The 19680-nt window shown below is 39.0% G+C and overlaps 1 protein-coding gene and 1 pseudogene across 1 annotated transcript; both read right to left on the bottom strand.

Moving 5' to 3' along the window:
- Nucleotides 1–3428: 3428 nt before the first annotated feature.
- Nucleotides 3429–6169, bottom strand: LOC136391256 (olfactory receptor 13C4-like; annotated as a pseudogene).
- An 11680-nt stretch (nt 6170–17849) lies between these two features.
- On the bottom strand, nt 17850–18812 carry LOC136392951 (olfactory receptor 13C3). The gene has a single exon (XM_066365642.1). It carries the CDS (start codon nt 18801–18803, stop codon nt 17850–17852), a length of 954 nt encoding a protein of 317 aa, XP_066221739.1. The 5' UTR covers nt 18804–18812.
- Between the last annotated feature and the right edge of the window lie 868 nt (nt 18813–19680).

The raw sequence follows: 19680 nt of genomic DNA, 5'->3' as shown, positions 1-19680 counted from the left end.
CTCTGTTATGGGCTAAATTTTGTCTCCCAAAATTCAGTATCTCCAAATGTGACCATATTTCAGAGATAAAGCTTTTAAAAAGATATTCAAGTTAAAATGAGTTCATTAATGTGGGCCTTAATCCAATATGAATGAACTCCTTATAGAAGAGGAAATTTAGGCACCCAGACACACCAGACAGCTACCTTCAGAGGGAGGACCAGAAGAGCACACACAATCAAGGCAGCCATCTGCAAACCAAGGAGAGAGACCTCAGGGCAAGGCCTCCTCAGAAGAGAAACCAGCCCTGCTGACATCTTGACCTTGGATATACAGACTCCGCACAGGGAAAAAATAAGTTTCTGTTGTTTAAGCCGCCTAGCCTGGGGCTTCTGTTATATCGCCAAACTAATACATCCTCCTATGCAATAACCCTATCTTGGTTCAATGCTTGTTCCTCTCTAAAAATTTGGCTCCATGGAGTCTTCAACTTGAGTAACAACCTTACTTCTTAAAAGATGAAGTTGTCTTCCCCTTAATCTTGACTCTTCTCTGGGGAGGTGCAATGATTTTCAGCCAGGCTTATGTTTAGTCAGAAATGAGTCATTGTCTATTTTAGGGAAGATCAGTAAAGCATCAGATAACTTCCCTTGGCCCCAAATATTCATCAGGTCATTTCCCTTCTAATGTACCCATGCACAAAGATCCCCCAACATCACTGAAAGGGCCATTCATCCCCCAAGGGCCCTTTATCACTATATCTTTCATGTTGCTCCAAGAAACTTCTAGAATATGTCAAACTAAAATATTAATTAAGCACCTGCAAGACTGTATTATGATTCTAGCTGAGAGCTCATTTTTCTTTTTTACAAATGTTTTCAAATTATGTTCCACAAAATGTTCTATCTCACTCCCTCAATCAAGTTATACTGTACAGTGAACACCAGATGACATTATAAGCCAAGTAATACATATCTCGGTCTCGCTTAGTATGTCGGGACTCAAACTCCTCTTATCCATTTTCACTGTCAGAGCTTAATCTCAATCTTATTTTAAACCTTTCTCTCCAATCTCACCAAAGTGAGAGTTCCAAAAATTCAAGCCATGTTCAGATTCCCTTTCTCCCAGTAAAAAATCCTTCTTTAGTACCTAAAACGTGAGCTATAAAGCTCCTAAACTGGCATAGACTACCTCATGTGACAAGTCCAGTTTTATCACCTGCTACTCTCTCGCATTTAATGATCAGATCACGCTGCTCAGCTTACCTTTTCCTAAATGCAAAATGACATTTTACAGCCCCAACTTCAAGTACATGTTATCCTCCATGCCTGTAAGGTGTTTCTTTCACATACGCATTTGACTGCCCTTAATAACCTTCCAAAATCAACTCTGGTATCAATTCTTCCTTTGTATCCCATTCCCAAGCCACAGCAAACGTTACTCACTCACTCCCATATTTCACAAATAACTCTACTCTTGAGCCAATTTCCCTAATTAAACTGAGAAGATGCAAAGAGAAGTGTTTATACCTTTATCCCTGTCCAATCACCAGCACTTCACACAGTAATTGAAAATTGGCGGGTGCTAATTAAATAATTTATTCAAGATCAGAATAGAGGAGAAGAAATATGGTGTTTGCTTGCTTGCTTGCCTGGGGTAGGAGGAGATGCTAATTTTACAATACCTGTCTTCCAGGTAAGAGGATCCCCTCAATCCAATAGCCCCTGTGCCCAAGTGCTGGTCAAGATACCGAGAAGTTGGAAGCCTTGTGAATTGTTAGTGAGAATGTAATGGTACAGCCATATGGAAAAGATCATGGAGATTCCTCAATAAATTTAAAAAATAAAACTACCATAGGATTCAGCTATCCTACGTTGGGGTGTATATCGAAAAGGACTCAAAACAAGATCTTGGAGAAATATCTGTATATTTATGCTTAATGCAGCGTTATTAACAACAGCCAAGAGGAGGATGCAACCCAAAGGCCCATCAACAATTGAAAGGCTAAAGGAAGTGTGGTATGTATATATAATGGAATATTATGCAGCATTAAAAGAGAAGTATATTTTGTCATGTGCTACAACGTGAACAAACCTCAAGGACATTATGCTAACTGAAATAAGCCAGTCACAAAATAACAAGTACTGTATGATTTCTACTCATATGAAGTAGTCAAAATCATATAACTTATAATAAAAAGTTGTTGCTAAGGGAGTGTGGGAATTAGTGTATAGACAGTATAGAGTTTCAGTTTTGTAATACGGAAATATTCTAGAGATCTTTTGCTTAATAATGTGAATACATACAACTAAACTGTACACTTAAAAATGGTTAATATGGTAAATTTCATCCATTTTGCTACAATTGAAAATCAAAAGACTATTTCAATTCCCTCCATTTACAGATAAGAAAAAAAGAACCTGAATGTGTGAAACAGCATAATAGCGGCAATTATAAGACTGAATGTTCTACTGCTAAGGTTAAGATCAAGGCAAGAATGTCCATCATGACCACTTCTGTATGGCATTGTATTGGGTGTCTCAGGCAGTGCAATGGTTTATAAATATCAATGGATCAATTTGTTTGATAGTGTTTTTCAATTTTCTAAATCCATACTAAATTTTTGTTTACTTATTCTCCCAATTACTAAAGATTGGTGTTAAAAATATCAAGACCTGATAATAGATATTTATTTTCCCTTCAGTTGTATCAATTTTTGCTTTATGGATTTGAAGCTATGCTATTAGCTGCACATACACTTAGCTCTTATTTAATGTTCTTTATGCTTTGACCTTTTAAAATCATTTATCTCTGGAAATACTCTATTTCTTGAAGTTAATTTGCCTGTTATTAATATAGCTATTCCAGCTTTAAAGCAGGACCCTGTATATGAGCCCAAAACCTTGGTAGTATAAGTCAAATTTTAAAAAAGTTAAACCTTGATCTTACTGAAATGTGGGGCTCATCCAAGTGGGGTGGACAGAAGTTACAAAGCCTCACCCACAGAGTTTGGTACATACCTATCTAAACAGAAAGTAGCACCTGTTGCAATCCAAACCAGAGGAGAAGAACCAGAAGGTAGGGATTTAATTCAGTAACAATACACCAACCCAGGGAAGACAGTAGATAGGCAACAAGATTTTAGTGATCGAATCACTTATGTTTAAATCTGGATTTCCCCCAAGGATACAGATTGGCAAAGAGCACAGTTCTTACTTAGCTAGAAGGTCTGCAGTTGTATTATTGCTCTAAAACCAATCAGAACCTATTAGAACCTAAGTTTAGAGTAGACTACTCTTCTTAGTAATTGTAGCTAAGTTGAGTAAGTACAGACAAAGAGTAAAGACTTCTCTATATAACTTTGTTTTTCACAAAAAAGGTCCTCAATGATTAATCACTGATGCCATTCTACCCTTAATACACTAAAGACCACATTTTCACTGGTCTTACTAGTTAACAGCTTTCCAACTCAGCATATACTTTATAGCAACTTTTACATCCTTATTTCTCAAGCTATAGATTACAGGAGTGGCATGGGGTCACTACCTCATAAAACATGGGAAGAAACCCCACTGTAGCTTTGAGAAATTTTCTTTCTCAAAGAGGTCTTGAGACATGGGTTTGGCATCCATAAAGAAGATGGTACCATAAAATATCACCATAGTCAGATGTGCTAAGCAGGTGGAAAAGGCCTGTGTCTCCCTGTGCCTTAGTTCAGTCTCAAGATGTTGTAGACGATAAACATGTAGGAGAAAAACACCATCATCAGTGGAAGAACCAGGAATGCCATATTTGACACTGCTAGGGTAACAGTGTTGAGAAACATATCAGCATCTACTAGCTTAAGGACAGCTAATATCTCACATAAGAGATGATTGATAATATTATCCCCACAGAAAGGCAATTGCATGGCAAGAGATGTTTGCACAATTGAGTTGATTTCGCTGGAGAGCCATGACACAGAAGCCATCAGTATACACCACCTTGCTCATGATGATGGGTATCTCAGAGGGTTACAGATGGCCACATAGCAGTCAAAAGCCATCATGCTGAGGAGCAAACACTCTGTTGACCCCATTGCAAACGCAAAGAACATCTGCACTGCACATCCAGAGAAGGAAATGTTCCTTTTCTTTGAGATTAAGCTCACCAATGTTGAGGGAACAGAGGAGGATGTATAGCAGATATCCAGGAAAGAGAGGTTGCCCAGGAAGAAGTACATAGGGGTGTGAAATGGGAAGCAAGGATGCTTGCTATGATCAGTCAAATACATAACTAGAATTTGAACAAAGAAAATGATCTCAAGTTTTGGGTAACCTGAGAGCCCCAGAAGAATGAATTCTTCAGAAAAATTTTGTTTATTATGTCCATGTTCCAGCTTTCAGGATACCTAAAGAAGACCTAACAAAATATTTTCACTGCCAAGCAACAAAAGTAATGGATGTCTTGAATAAACATTACTCTAAGATGACATAGAGTGTTTTCTTTAACTTCTGTCACCTGCTCCTAACATATGTTGTTATCTTTAATAGTTTGTGCCTAGAATACAACGAGACTAGGATGTTGAGTTTCTATTCCCTGTGTCTAGTGTGCTCCAATCTACCAAGGATCAGAAGCAAATTCAGAAGCAACCTCCCTTACTGTTGATGACACTCTAAATTGAGTTTTCTAAAAGACCTTAGAACATTTCAGACAACAAACCTGAATTCTTCATTTAGTCAAGTCCAGTGAAAGAATGGTGGAAAGGCAAAAGACAACTGGACAAGAACTGAAATTCTGATTCAACGTTTAATGGAAGTTTTCTAAAACACAAAGCCAGTTTTATAAAAATTTTTTGAAAATTTTTTTATAAATTGATTTTTATGAAAATTTGTCTACCTGACATTCTGTATCTCCTTTTAGTCATTTAAGTTGGGTATATTTTTATAGGGAAGGCATTTGATTATAGTAAATTGAACCACATACACTACAATTTAACATCTTCTCAAAGCTAAAAGTAGTTGTTGATCTCACAGTTACAGTCCACTCTTACTATCTTGTGAGTTCCTATTATAAGACCAGTGTGTAGACCGACTATGCATGTGTATGAGGGACAAGCTTTGAAGACAATAGTTACTCTTCATTAGTTTTATTCTGTGACTTCAGAGTTATTTGCAATTTATAATATTTAAATGAACCTGAGAAAATTTTAATAATGTTTATATATAATATTTTGTGTGCAGCACTTTATACTTTACCAAAAAAATTATTCTTCTCATTATCTCTATTTTAAAAGAATGTGGCCAATGTTATCCAACCTACAATTAAAAGGTAGCTTGCCCTGGCTGGTTGGCTCAGTGGTAGAGCATCGGCTTGGCATGCAGGAGTCCGGGGTTCGATTCCTGGCCAGGGCACACAGGAGAAGCACCCATCTGCTTCTCCACCCCTCCCCCTCTCCTTCCTCTCTGTCTCTCTCCCCTCCTGCAGCCAATGCTCCATTGGAGCAAAGTTGGCCCAGGCACTAAGGATGGCTCCATGGCCTCTGCCTCAGGCGCTAGAATGGCTCTGGGTGCGACAGAGCAACACCCCAGATGGGCAAAGCATTGCCCCCTGGTGGGCATGCCAGGTGGATCCCGGTCGGGCGCATGCGGGAGTCTTCCTGACTACCTCCCCATTTCCAACTTCAGAAAAATACCAAAATAAATAAATAAATAAAATAAAATAAAATAAAAGGTAGAGCTTGGCTCAGCTCTGTGCCAATGAATTCTAGAACTCTTTGGGCTTCAAAACCAAAAGTTATTATACTGTTTTCCCACCAACTATTATCCAAAATTTTGGGACTTGGTGGAATATTAAAAATTCAACTATTTCAGGCTTTTAAGCTTTTCATACACATATAAGTTACCTGGGGGTCTCATTAAAATGCAGGTTCTGTTCCAGTAATTACGGAGCAGGGCCTGTGATACTGAATTCTTAATAAGCTCCCAGGTTATGCTGAAGCAGATTGTGAGTTGGGAGACTATGAGGATGTTTCTTTTATTTATTTATTTATCTATCTATTTACTTACTTATTTATTTATTTATTTATTTATTTATATTTTTCTGAAGTGAGACAGACAGTGGGAGGCAGAGAGACAGACTCCCGCATAGGCCTGACCAGGATCCACCCGGCATGCTCACCTTGGGGCAATGCTCTGCCCATCTGAGGCATTGCTCCGTTGCATACGGAGCAATTTTAGTGCCTGAGATGAAGGCCACAGAGCCATCGTCAGTGCCTAGGCCAACTTTGCTCCAATGGAGCCTTGGCTACAGGAAGGGAAGAGAGAGACAGAAAGTAGAGGGGGAAGGGTGGAGAAGCAAATGGATGCTTCTCCTGTGTGCCCTCGCCAGGAATCAAACCCAGGACTTCCACATGCTAGGCAGATGCTCTACCACTAAGCTAGCTGGCCAGGGCTGGATGTTTCTGTTACAAATGGATTTTCTTTTGTTTCATTAGATGGACAAGCTTAGCGACCTAGAAAATGATCAAGGCCTTACTTCTTTCATGTTTTCCAGCAAACCCCAGGGCTGCATCTCACTGTTCAGTACAATTCAAAAAATAGTAATATTAAAAGGTAAATTGTATAAAATCACAATAAATAAACTTCTGCTGGACTACTGTAAGATGTATAGGATATTGCTAAGAGCCTAACTTGGACCCACCCCTGTTCCAAGCTGAGTAAAGAAAGTCAAGTATAACACAACACATCTGTCATCAAAATGTTTACAGTTCGGCGAGGGAAAGAGTGAAACTGCACATGAAACAATTTGATATAAAGTATAATTACATTGTGTGATCTGAATGACTATCTTAAGTCTCTCTAGAAGGAGGAGGTTAATGAGAAATAAACACGTCAAGAGAGAGTCTGGAAGAATCTCTACTGAGGTTGGATCTGCAAATATGGGAAGGACGAGGCAGGTCTGGGAGAGAAGAGGTTGAGCAGAAGAAAAAACAGGTTGAGCAAAGTTTAGGTGTAAGCACCCTGGCAGTGCCTCCTTTTCAGAAAGGGGAAAAAGTGGTGTCTGCGGAAAAGTGAGACAAAGCACATTTGAACACGTAAATGAAGCAGACATATATAAAGGTCCAAAGTTAGAGAAACTGATACTTCTTTTCGTTGGGAAGGAGCCCATTATTAGAAGCACCAAGTCCAAAGAGAGTGTTTAGACCCTGTGATTTTTAGGTCCCCTTCAAAATTGGTATCATACACTGATTTTCTGAGGTTTGGGGGCAGATATATAATACAAAGAAATAAAATATTTAAGTTAATTAGGTTATCATTAATTACTAACTAGTACACCAAAAAAAAAAAAATCATCTCTTTGTAAATGCCAACAAATTTCATGTTAGCCAAACTTGCAAGGGTATAGGGTTCCCATAGGCCAGTGGTTGGCAAACTCATTAGTCAACAGAGCCAAATATCAACAGTACAAGGGTTGAAATTTCTTTTGAGAGCCAAATTTTTTAAACTTACACTATATAGGTGGGTACATTCCTTATCGAGGTAGCGCCTGCACGTGGTATTTTGTGGGAGAGCCACACTCAAGGGGCCAAAGAGCCGCATGTGGCTCACAAGCCGCAGTTTGCCAACCAGGGACATAGACTAACAGTTCTGAGAATGTCAGCATATGTTCACTACCCCACACTAACACTCAGTTTGCTCTGTGATGATCAGTGAAAAGATTTCTCTACAGTGTATAATGTCTTAGTGTCAAAAGCCCAACAGAGGGATTCTCACTTCAGAAACAATTCAGTTAAAGAATACCAGAGAAAATTTCAACTTGGGTGAGAGAATGTTGAATCTCCAAATTAGAAATGAAGAAATTGAGCCTCAGGGCAATGTTTAGTGTATATTTATTCAGGTAAGGGCCAGAAGTACCTTAACACTTTTAATTTATTTAAATGGAAAACTTTCATTTATGCAAACAACTTCCATTGCAGGCTCTTATGTGCCAGATACTGTGCTTGAAATTAGTTCACTTGGTTGCAGTCACATGACGGCCAATAATGGGCAGAGACAAAACCCAAAGCCCATTCTCTTTCCGGTATTCCTATGCCCAACAGGTAGCGTTAAACTCTGTATAGAAAACCTATGTCAGCAACAGAAAATGATCGGTGAGATCACAGATATATTAAAGTCATAAAAGCAGAACTCAATGCACAAGCAGAATGGTTAAGTTTCGAGAACTTAGTTCTTCTTATCATGATGGAAGGTTCGGAATGTGGAGTTCATTATATGTCCCAGAACACTTCATTATCTGTGAAATGATTCTATATTTACTGAACACTACTTAGGATGAATCAAAGTTGTCCCCAAGAAGGATACAGAAGTTAGCCAAGGGACAGGAGCACTCTGATCAGCCCACGCATAACGCAAAGAAGACAGCAAACACTGACTTACCAAGAAATGTGGCGATGTTCCAGATCCAGCCCCTTTGGGGTCCAGGCCTGGGGAGCCTGTTGGTTTCCAATTCCTGAAAAATGTAATGACAATGTATCTTAGGTCACTTAAACCACTGTTCTTGCCACCTGCTCCAAGCCCTTCCCTCCTAGACATATATTCCCTCACCAATTCAAACCCACCTTCAGCCAGTTCTGTCTGGCTGCCTTACTTCTTCTCCCAGAAACTTCAATTGGTTATTCTGTATATTGTAAGATAACGAGAGACACAAGGAAAGGAGCTCACCTGTTTACACTTTAAGTTCTTAAGCGATTCCCCTGTACATATTTGTGGCCTCATATGCAAGAAAATTTTAATATGCCCAATTATTCCTTTGCAACAGGCTCTGATTTTTTAAAAAACACATCTTTCATTCAGTACCAACAAAATGCCATCTTATATAGACAATGCAAGTACAGAAGATCACCTAGTACTCGATTGAATGGATATAGCATGCGGTGAGCCTGGTCAAAAAGCACTTGGGTCTTAGAAGCAAAAGTTCTAGGTTTTGGCCCTGGCCGGTTGGCTCAGTGGTAGAGCGTCGGCCTGGCGTGCAGAAGTCCCGGGTTCGATTCCCGGCCAGGGCACACAGGAGAAGCGCACATCTGCTTCTCCACCCCTCCCCCTCTCCTTCCTCTCTGTCTCTCTCTTCCCCTCCTGCAGCCGAGGATCCACTGGAGCAAAGATGGCCCGGGCACTGGGGATGGCTCCTCCGCCTCTGCCCCAGGCGCTAGAGTGGCTCTGGTCTGGTCGCAACAGAGAGATGCCCCGGAGGGGCAGAGCATCGCCCCCTAGTGGGCAGAGCGTCGCCCCCTGGTGGGCATGCCGAGTGGATCCCGGTCCGGCGCATGCGGGAGTCTGTCTGACTGTCTCACCCCCCCCCCCCCCCCCCCGTTTCCGACTTCAGAAAAATACAGGAAAAAAAAAAAAAGGTCTAGGTTTAAGGTTCTTTTCTTTCTATTAATATATACAGTCTCCGTTTTTTCATTTGTGAAATAGTGATAAAAATGCCTGCCTTACTTTTCTCTCAGGTTTGTTTTGAGAAAAATTCAGTAGCATATGGAAGCTGCTTTACAAATTAATGAGAATTATACAGAAATAACAATGATAATAAATCATAGCTATGTGGTACTAATAATAAATTACTAGTTGCATTTCCTCATGCTGTTCACATTTTAAATCTGTGTTTAATAATAGCTTGAATTATGGAATGAAAAGATATAGTGTTGTGGTATTGAAGACTCACCTTTCTACTGATAAATTATTTCCACCTCCTAGAAGAACCAGTTACTTTCCTCTTAGTATTTGTGTCAGCATTCTGAATTAAAGTCAGGTTTAACGAAGAACACCAGATTCCACAAATGTGAAAGAATAAATATCAATATTTGTAATGCAACAGTTGTAATTGTTCCCCAGTTCCCAAAGCAATTTGAAGTTGGAATGAGAGGTCAGTGGAATGGAGAAACTTGTGGTGTGTCAGGGATGGTGTTTCACAGACACAGTTAAGATCACTGGTGGCACTACAGTGTGACTGAACTAAAGCTCAAAAATGAAATGACAGTCTCCTACCCATGTAACTCCTGCAAACAGGGGCAAACGTTCACCAAATTAACTTTATAAAAGGTGAGAGCTTTTTAGTTCAAAATATGTTTATCAAAGCAAAGTTAATTCAAAGTAAGATCTTTACTCAAATGATAAATACCAAAGTGAAATGCTGGGACTGGAAAATCATCTAGATATTATAAATGAAATAAAACAGATGTTCATTGTGAACTAAATGCATTGTCACTTAACTTTTTGCCTACTTCATCTCCACTTTTTTCTTTTATTCTTTAATTTTATTTACTTATTTTTTTAGCAAGCATTGTTGTTTTGTGTTTGTTCCTTTTTATTGATGTTATTGGGGTGACATGGTTAATAAAATTATACAGGTTTCAGGTGCACAGTTCTACAACACATCATCTGTCAATGTATTGTGTATTCATCACCTCAAATCAAGTCTCCTTTATCTTCGTTTTTTTTTATAAAGGTTAATGTCATGTTGACTGTTACTGCCAAGCTTTTTTGGAATGAAAAGAAATATAGATAATCAATAATATAAATAAATTTATAAGGAAAAAGTGAATTCAGATATTTAAGGTTAAAAAGTGAAGAAAGATCCAGAATGGATATTTTGGGGCATAAATTCAGATAGAGAGATAGATAGCACATTATTAAATTGAAGTGTTCCAGACAACCTTTTAAGCTATAGTATAGATCTTAACCCAGATTCTGGCTATAATTTTCCAATAGATGCTTCATTGCACTGTAAAATATGTAAATTTTGGAGGGCCATTTTCAGAAGACAGGCATATACCTGAGTAGGAGGCTCACCAACTGGGGACTGTGGTTCTAGTTACCAACCTGGAAACAGCCCTGTACACTGTGGACCTGGCTACAATACTGTTTCATTTGGATCAATTTTGGGAAATTATTGACCTTATTTAAATTTCTCCTAGTTTTATGGGTCAGTCTTTTACCTGAACTTCATGATCTTGCCCCAAGGAGAATAATCTGGATAAAAATTAATAAAAAGTGGAAAGACTCTAAAGTGATTGCTGCTATGTACTCAAACTCAATATGCAGTTAATAGCAACATGTTGGGTATATAACCAACATTGACTGAAATGTTCTAAGAGACAATTGTGCAAAATAGGTCTGGGAGGTACAACTGACATTTTAGAACTCTCTCTTTTGGCCAGAAATTTCTTCCTCCATCAGGACCATATCCTATACCTTTATAGGAAGGCTTTAGCCATACATGAATATGTATTCTTTAAAATATTCCCGCCTGACCTGTGGTGGCGCAGTGGATAAAGCGTCGACCTGGAAATGCTGAGGTCGCCAGTTCGAAACCCTGGGCTTGCCTGGTCAAGGCACATATGGGAGATGATGCTTCCAGCTCCTTCCCACCTTCTCTCTCTCTCTCTCTCTCTCTCTCTCTCTCTCTCTCTCTCTCCTCTCTCTCTCTCTCTCTCTCTCTCTCTGTCTCTCCCTCTCCTCTCTAAAATGAATGAATTAAAAAAAAAAAAAAGCCTAAAAAAAGGTCCTGGCCGGTTGGCTCAGTGGTAGAGTGTCAGCCTGGCGTGCAGAAGTCCCGGGTTTGATTCCCAGCCAGGGCACACAGGAGAAGCGCCCATCTGCTTCTCCACCCCTCCCCCTCTCCTTCCTCTCTGTCTCTCTCTTCCCCTCCCGCAGCCAAGGCTCCACTGGAGCAAAGATGGCTCGGGCGCTGGGAATGGCTCCTCGGCCTCTGCCCCAGGTGTTATAGTGGCTCTGGTCGCAACAGAGCGACGCCCCGGAAGGGCAGAGCATCGCCCCCTGGTGGGCAGAGCGTCGGCCCCTGGTGGGCGCGCCGGGTGGATCCCGGTCGGGTGCATGCGGGATTCTGTCTGACTGTCTCTCCCCGTTTCCAGCTTCAGAAAAATACAGAAAAAAAAAAAAAAATTCCAACCTGGGTCCTGGCTGGTTGGCTCAGCTGTAGAGCGTAGGCCCAGCGTGTGGTAGTTCGGGGTTCAATTCCTGGTCAGGGCACACAGGAGAAGCGCCCATCTGCTTCTCCACCCTCTCCTTTCTGTCACTCTCTTCCCCTCCCGCAGTCAAGTCTCCATTGGAGCAAAGTTCACCCCGGGGCGCTGAGGATGGCTCCATGGCCTCCGCCTCAGGCACTAGAATGGCTCCAGTTGCAGCAGAGGAATGCCCTAGAGGGGCAGAGCATCACCCGCTGGTGTACATGCTGGGTGGATCCCAGACAGGCGCATGTAGGAGTCTGTCTGCCTCTCCCTGTTTCTCACTTTGGAAAAATACAAAATAATAATAATAATAAAATATCCCAATCTGGGTGAGTGCTTCAAAGTTTAATTTTTAAATTTAGCCTCTTGAAATTTAGAAAATAATTCAGATTATACACAGTCTGCATTATCTCATGGCGACAATCAGCTGGAGTAGAAATATAGTCTTTCATGTGGCTCTTGTGCCGCACTCATGGCTAACAGTCCTCACCAGCACTGCCCTTCTGTGCTCAACTGAGGAAGGAACTACTCATATCACAGTTTATGTGCTCCAGGAGGTAAAGTCACATGGACTATAATGTGAATGGTGGCATTTGGATCTTTACAACTTAGTGTATGTCTGTCTACACATTATAACTATACATCTACACATTTATAGATAAATATAAAATCTATAAGTGGATGGATAGATACATAGATATATGTTATTATGTCCATAATTTGCTTCAAAATAATCTGGAAGAAGAAAATATATAATGATGAAAGAAAAAAGTTGACCATGTGTTGAGAATTATCTAAGCTGTGTAATTGGTACATGATATTTTATTAAATTGCTCTTTAGTTAAATATTTGAAAATGAAAATTATGTTTTAAAGAAAAAATGTACATAAATGTGTGTATATACAGATAAATATAGCTAAAAATGTGTTCCTATGCATTTTGGAAAAAGCTTTAAATATGTTTGGGGGAAATCATATATGGTATATAGGGTGGGTAATATGACCTTTCTCAGGCTAATTTAACTAGAAATTTTAAAAGTTCCTATCAATTGCCCTATTAATTCTACTTAAAATTTGTCCTGTAATACCACAGATATTTTATATTAAAAAACCCAAACTTTAACCTTAAGTGTTCATATTACATTAAGTGATAAATCAAAATAAAAATATGATAAATGTATGACTGTTACTAGAAGAAATATATTTAAAATGATATCTTTGGGAGGTGGTCAAGTGACATTTTAAAAATATTTTTTATTATTAATTTTAATGGGGTGACATTGATAAATCAGGGTACATATGTTCAGAGAGAACATCTCCAGGTTATTTTGACATTTGATTATGCTGCATTCCCATCACCCAAAGTCAAATTGTCTTCTGTCACCTTCTGATTTTCTTTGTGCCCCTCCCCTCCCTCTCCTTCCTCTCCCCCTCCCCCCTCATAACCACCACACTTTGTCCATGTCTCTGAGTCTCATTTTTATGTCCCACCTATGTATGGAATCATATAGTTCTTAGTTATTTCTGATTTACTTATTTTGCTCAGTATAATGTTATCAAGGTCCATCCATGTTGTTGTAAATGATCCGATGTCATCATTTCTTATGGCTGAGTAGTATTCCATAGTGTATATGTACCAAAGCTTTTTAATCCACTCGTCCACTGACGGACACTTGGGCTGTTTCCAGATCTTCGCTATTGTGAACAATGCTGCCATAAACATGGGGGGGGGGGGGTGCATGTCTTCTTTTGAAACAGTGCTATGGTGTTCTTGGGGCATATTCCTAAAAGTGGGATAGTTGGGTCAAAAGGCAGTTTGATTTTTAATTTTTTGAGGAACCTCCATACTGTTTTCCACAGTGGCTGCACCAGTCTGCATTCCCACCAGCAGTGCAGGAGGGTTCCCTTTTCTCCACATCTTCACCAGCACTTATTCTGTGTTGTTTTGTTGATGAGTGCCATCCTGACTGGTATGAGGTGATATCTCATTGTGGTTTTAATTTGCATTTCTCTAATGATTAGTGATGTTGAGCATTTTTTCATATGCCTATTGGCCATCTGTATGTCCTCTTTGGAGAAGTGTCTATTCATTTATTGTGCCCATTTTTTGATTGGATTGTTTGTCTTCCTGGTATTGCGTTTTACAAGTTCTTTATAAATTTTGGTTATTAACCTCTTATCAGACGTATTGTTAAATATGTTTTCCCATTGTGTAGTTTGTCTTTTTATTCTGTTCTGATAGTCTTTAGCTGTGCAAAAGCTTTTGAGTTTGATATAGTCCCATTTGTTTATCCTGTCTTTTATTTCCCTTGCCTGTGGAGATAAATCGGCAAATATATTGATTGCTGCGAGAGATGTTGGAGAGCTTACTGCCTATGTTTTCTTCTAAGATGCTTATGGTTTTACAGCTTACATTTAAGTCTTGTATCCATTTTGAGTTTATTTTTGTGAATAGTATAAGTTCGTGGTCTAGTTTCATTTTTTTGCAGGTAGCTGTCCAGTTTTCCCAACACCATTTATTAAAGAGGCTGTCCTTACTCCAATGTATGCTCTTACCTCCTTTGTCAAATATCAGTTGTCCATAGAGCTGTGGGTTTATTTCTGGGTTCTCAGTTCTGTTCCATTGATCTATATGCCTGTTCTTATGCCAGTACCAGGCTGTTTTGAGTACAATGGCCTTGTAGTATAACTTGATATCCGGAAGTGTGATACCTCCCACTTTATTCTTCCTTTTCAAGATTGCTGAGGCTACTCGTGTTCTCTTTTGGTTCCATATAAATTTTTGGAATATGTGTTCAATGTCTTTGAAGTAAGTCATTGGTATTTTAATTGGTATTGCATTGAATTTATAAATTGCCTTGGGCAATATAGACATTTTAATGATGTTTATTCTTCCTAACCATGAGCATGTTTGTATCTCCCCTGATTTCTTTTATCAATGTTTTATAATTTTTCGAGTACAAGTCTTTAATCTCCCTGGTTAAATTTATTCTTGGTACTTTATTTTTTTGGTTGCAATGGTAAAGGGGATTGCTTCCTTAATTTCTCTTTCTGACAGTTCATTTTTAGTGTATAAAAATGCCTCTGATTTCTGTGTATTAATTATTAATGAGGAAATACACACCAAACAATTTTTGGAGAGTTCATGATTTTCCATGTGATTAACATCACTTTTATATGCCTGTGAAATATTTTATTTTTATTTTATTTTATTTTTTAAATAGAATTTATTGGGGTGACACTGGCTGACAAAATTATGCTGGTCTCAGGCACACAACTTTACAACACATCATCTGTATACTGTATTGTGTGTTCACCACCCCAAGTCAAGTCCCCTTTCATCACCATTTATCACCCCTGTATCCTTCTCAACCTCCCCTTCCCCTCCTTCCAGCAATTACCAGACTATTGTCTATGTCCATGAGTTGTTTCTCTTTTTTTCCCCTTTTTTGTTCAATCCTTCCACCTTCCCAGTACCCTTCCTCACAGCAGTCAGCCTGCTCTCTATTTTGCTTGTTAGCTCGTTTTGTTCATTAGATTCTACATATGAATGAAATCATAGGATACTTGTTTTCCTGACTGGCTTCTTTCATTTAGCATAATACTCTCCAGGGCCATTCATGCTATTGCAAAAAATACAGTTTCCTTTTTATTTTATTTTATGTTTGAGTAGTATTCCATTGTGTAAATGTACCACAGCTTTTTTATCCACTCAGCCACCGATGGACACTTGAGCTGTTTTTAAATCTTGACTATTGTAAAAAACGCTGCAAGGAACCTAGGGGTGAACATATTCTTTCAAATTAGTGTTCAGGTGTCTTTGGAGATATTCCCAGAAATGGATCACTGGGTCATAATGAAGTTCAGTTTTTAGTATTTTGAGTGACCCCACCATGTTGCTTTCCACAGTGTTGCCCCAATCAATCTGCATTCTCACCAACAGTGTATAAGCATTCTTTTTTTCCTAATTCTCATCAACACTTGTTGTTTGTTGGTTTATTGATGAGCGCCATTCTGAGAGGCATGAGGTGATATCTTATTGTGGTTTTAATTTGCATTTCTCTGATGATTAGTAATATCGAGCATCTTTTCACATGTCTATTGGCCATCTGTATGTCTTCTTTGGAATAGTGTCTGTTAATTTTCTGATTATTTGATTAGCACCACTTTTATATATGAAATATTTTAGCAGTGAAAGAGTTCAACTTGATATAAGCCTGCATATAGATGCTGACATCCTTGGTATTGTGAAGGGAAAATAAAAACTAAGGTATTAAGGAGTCGGTTAAACCATTTAAAATAATATTTTTACATGCTTAACACCTTGTTGTGATAGACAAAATGTTAAAGATATTTAAACAGAAACAGATACAAATGCAAATGCAAGGCCTCCAGAGAGTGGGGAGAGCATTAGAAGTTCAAAAGCTATCATCCACCTTGTCTGGCACATACCCTTCTAAACAGAACCCATGCAACGCCAATGCGATCCTCCCAGAAACAAGAGAAGAGCAGCTGAATGTTTCTGCAGTGACAACACTCCAGTTCTGGTGGGGCATTGGCAGAACAGCAGAATTGAGTGACTAGATCATTTATGTAGAAACCTGGGTCAACCCAATGGAAGTGGAATGGCAAAGAAAGAGTCCTCTGAGTAGGAGATATCGGATCATGTTGTAGCTCTAAAACAGAAAGCGTAAAATTGATTAAGAAAATAAAGTCAAAGCTCAGGTATTATAATGGGCTAAGAGGTATGGGAAAGCCTGATGATTAAAATATATACGTATTTATATAATAAATTTATTGAATTTCAACTCATTGGAGAATGAAAGAACTGATTTTATCTCCTCAATGACTGTATCACTCCTTCCAAGCCTATGAGAACATCTCAGGTAGATTTGAAATGTTTCTGATTATTTCTGGCATAAAATAACTACCATCTTCCCTCTTCTAGACCAGCTCCTCAGCTGCTCTGCAGCCTTGAGAGCTCACAGGCCTCCACTCATCAAGACAAAAGCCAGATTCTCTCTCTTTGTAGGCACCCAAAGCCTTAAGAGGCTTTTTGGTAGCACCCTTTCACTTGGCTTAAATTGAAAGAAAAATAAAAAACAACTTTCCCATTCTTCCACAGGGACTGTAGGCTATCTCCTCCCACTACTCTGTTGTGCACTCCCCGTAAGATAGAACACTCCCTTGATTATTTCTTCTCTTGGCCCAAACTTCTCTTTATATAGATATGGGGTGAAGGACAAGGAGAGTCTAACTTATATGAACAGAGTGATTTTTATGGAGAGATATGCAGCTCTTATAATTATTAACTTCAAGTAAAAGAGGTGTTTAGTAGTAGCTTTTAGTTCTCAACTTGAAGTCTTAGCTTCAGTTCTGAAACTCAAGGGTGCTACAAAGCTGGTGCTATGCTGAGTACTTTCTCCATTGGGACCTGGTTTTATTTATTTTCTTATTGCAAGATAAGGTAACTGTGGCCTACAAGAAAGTCTATCCAATGTCATTTAGGTAATTAGTGTAATTGCAGATTTTGTGCTCTTGCCTCTCTATTTTCAAAGCTATGTGTGATTGTTTTCTGTGTAATTTCCACACAGTATGCCAGAAACACTCATTTAGGATACCACCAGGAGTGAGAGTCTAATAGAATTCATTGTTCTTGTGAGATCTGGATCAGGGCATATTGGAAGCTGAGTTTATAGCAAACTATATTTCTCAGTAATTCTCTTGAGCAAGGTTAGGAATGAGAAAAATAAAAATATTTTTTCTTAACCATGGTCTCCCCAAAGGAAGTTATTACTGATTTACCTATAAGTCTACCTTTGTGCTTATTACACAAAGATTCACATTTCCCAAATAGAAAATACCTACTGAATACGCTTTGGGTTCAGCAGATATTTCACAGCAGCTTTTACATCCTTATTTCTCAAGCTATAGATTATAGGGTTCAGCATGGGGGTCACTACCCCATAAAACAGGGAAATAAGCTTGTCTGAAGTTTGAAACCTGTATTCCCCAGGTAGTTCTTGAGATCTGGGTTTGGCATACATAAAGAAGATGGTACCATAAAATATGATCACCACGGTCAGATGTGCTGAGCAGGTGGAAAAGGCCTTGCGTCTCCCTGTGGCTGAGTTCATTCTCAAGATGGTGTAAAGGATGAACATGTAGGAGAAAAAGATGATCAGCAGTGGAAGAACCAGAAATGCCGTATTTGATATCATCATGGTGATAATATTGAGGGATATATCAGCACAAGCGAGCTTAAGGACAGCTAGTATTTCACATGTGAAATGATTGATAATATTATTCCCACAGAAAGGCAATTGCATGGCGAGAGATGTTTGCACAATTGAGTTGATTCCGCCGGAGACCCATGACACAGAAGCCATCAATACATACACCACCTTACTCATGATGATGGGGTATCTCAGAGGGTTACAGATGGCCACATAACGGTCAAAAGCCATCATGCCGAGGAGCAAACACTCTGTTGACCCCATTGCAAATCCAAAGAACATCTGCACTGCACATCCAGAAAAGGAAATGTTCCTTTTCTTTGAGATTAAGCTCACCAATGTTGAGGGAACAGAGGAGGATGTATAGCAGATATCCAGGAAAGAGAGGTTGCCCAGGAAAAAGTACATAGGGGTGTGAAGATGGGAATCAAGGATGCTTGCTATGATCAGAACACCGTTGCCAATCAGAATCACTAGATACATAAATAGAATTAGAACAAAGTAAATAATCTCAGTCTTTGGATATCCAGAAAGGCCAAGAAGAAGAAATTCTGACACAAACGTCTGGTTAATTTTATCCATGCCATCTGATTCCAGAAGAAAGATTTAATATAAATTCATTCACTGCCAAGAAAGAAGTGTAAAAAATTATGTGAACAATTCATTTTTAGAATGTATAATTAGGAGTATTTTCTTGAAGTTCTGACATCCAGTTATCTTCAACAATGTGTGTGACTAGAATGCAATGATATTGGGAAAGATTAAAGTACCTATACCCATTGCTAATATATAAAGTTCTACTTGTGATCAAATACACCAAAGTAACTTTTACTGCTGTTGAAGACTTATTCCTGAACTGAAGTTTCTAAATTCCTGACTAATTACCAACTATAAGCCTGACTTCTTGATTTGCCCCAGAAAGCAAGTGGTGAAAATGGCAAAGGACTACTCAACAAGTACAGAAAATTTGATTTGGAATTAATAATGATGGTCAAATTTTCATAGCAACTTTCATTTCCTGGTGCATATTTCTTTCTATGCCTGCATACTTTACATTAGTCAGTTTGTGCATTTTACTGACATTTAATAATAATAAATTGAATAACATTAACTGAATTTTTTGTGTGACAGAGACAGAGATAGAGAGAGAGGCAGATAGGGACAGACAGACAGAAAGGAGAGAGATGAGAAGCATCAGTTCTTCGTGCAACATCTTAGTTTTTCATTGATTGCTTTCTCATAAGTACCTTGATTGGGGGCTATAGCAGAGCAAGTGTCTCCTTGCTCAAGCCAGTGACCTTGGGCTTCAAGCCAGCGGCCATGGGGTCATGTCTATGATCTCACGCTCAGGCCAGCGACCTTGCGCTCAAGACGGTGACTTTGGGTTTTCGAACCCAATCCGATGTTCTATCCATTGCACCACCACCTAGTCAGGCAGCATTAAATGAAATTTAACATG

The sequence above is a fragment of the Saccopteryx leptura genome, chromosome 2, assembly GCF_036850995.1.
Source record: "Saccopteryx leptura isolate mSacLep1 chromosome 2, mSacLep1_pri_phased_curated, whole genome shotgun sequence".
Lineage (NCBI taxonomy): Eukaryota > Metazoa > Chordata > Mammalia > Chiroptera > Emballonuridae > Saccopteryx > Saccopteryx leptura.
Note: the sequence above shows the minus strand (reverse complement) of the source record. Positions and strands in the feature narration are given on the sequence as shown.

Excerpts from the sequence above, each read along its gene's own strand:
- LOC136392951 (XM_066365642.1), bottom strand. The coding sequence starts at position 18,803 with ATGGATAAAATTAACCAGACGTTTGTGTCAGAATTTCTTCTTCTTGGC.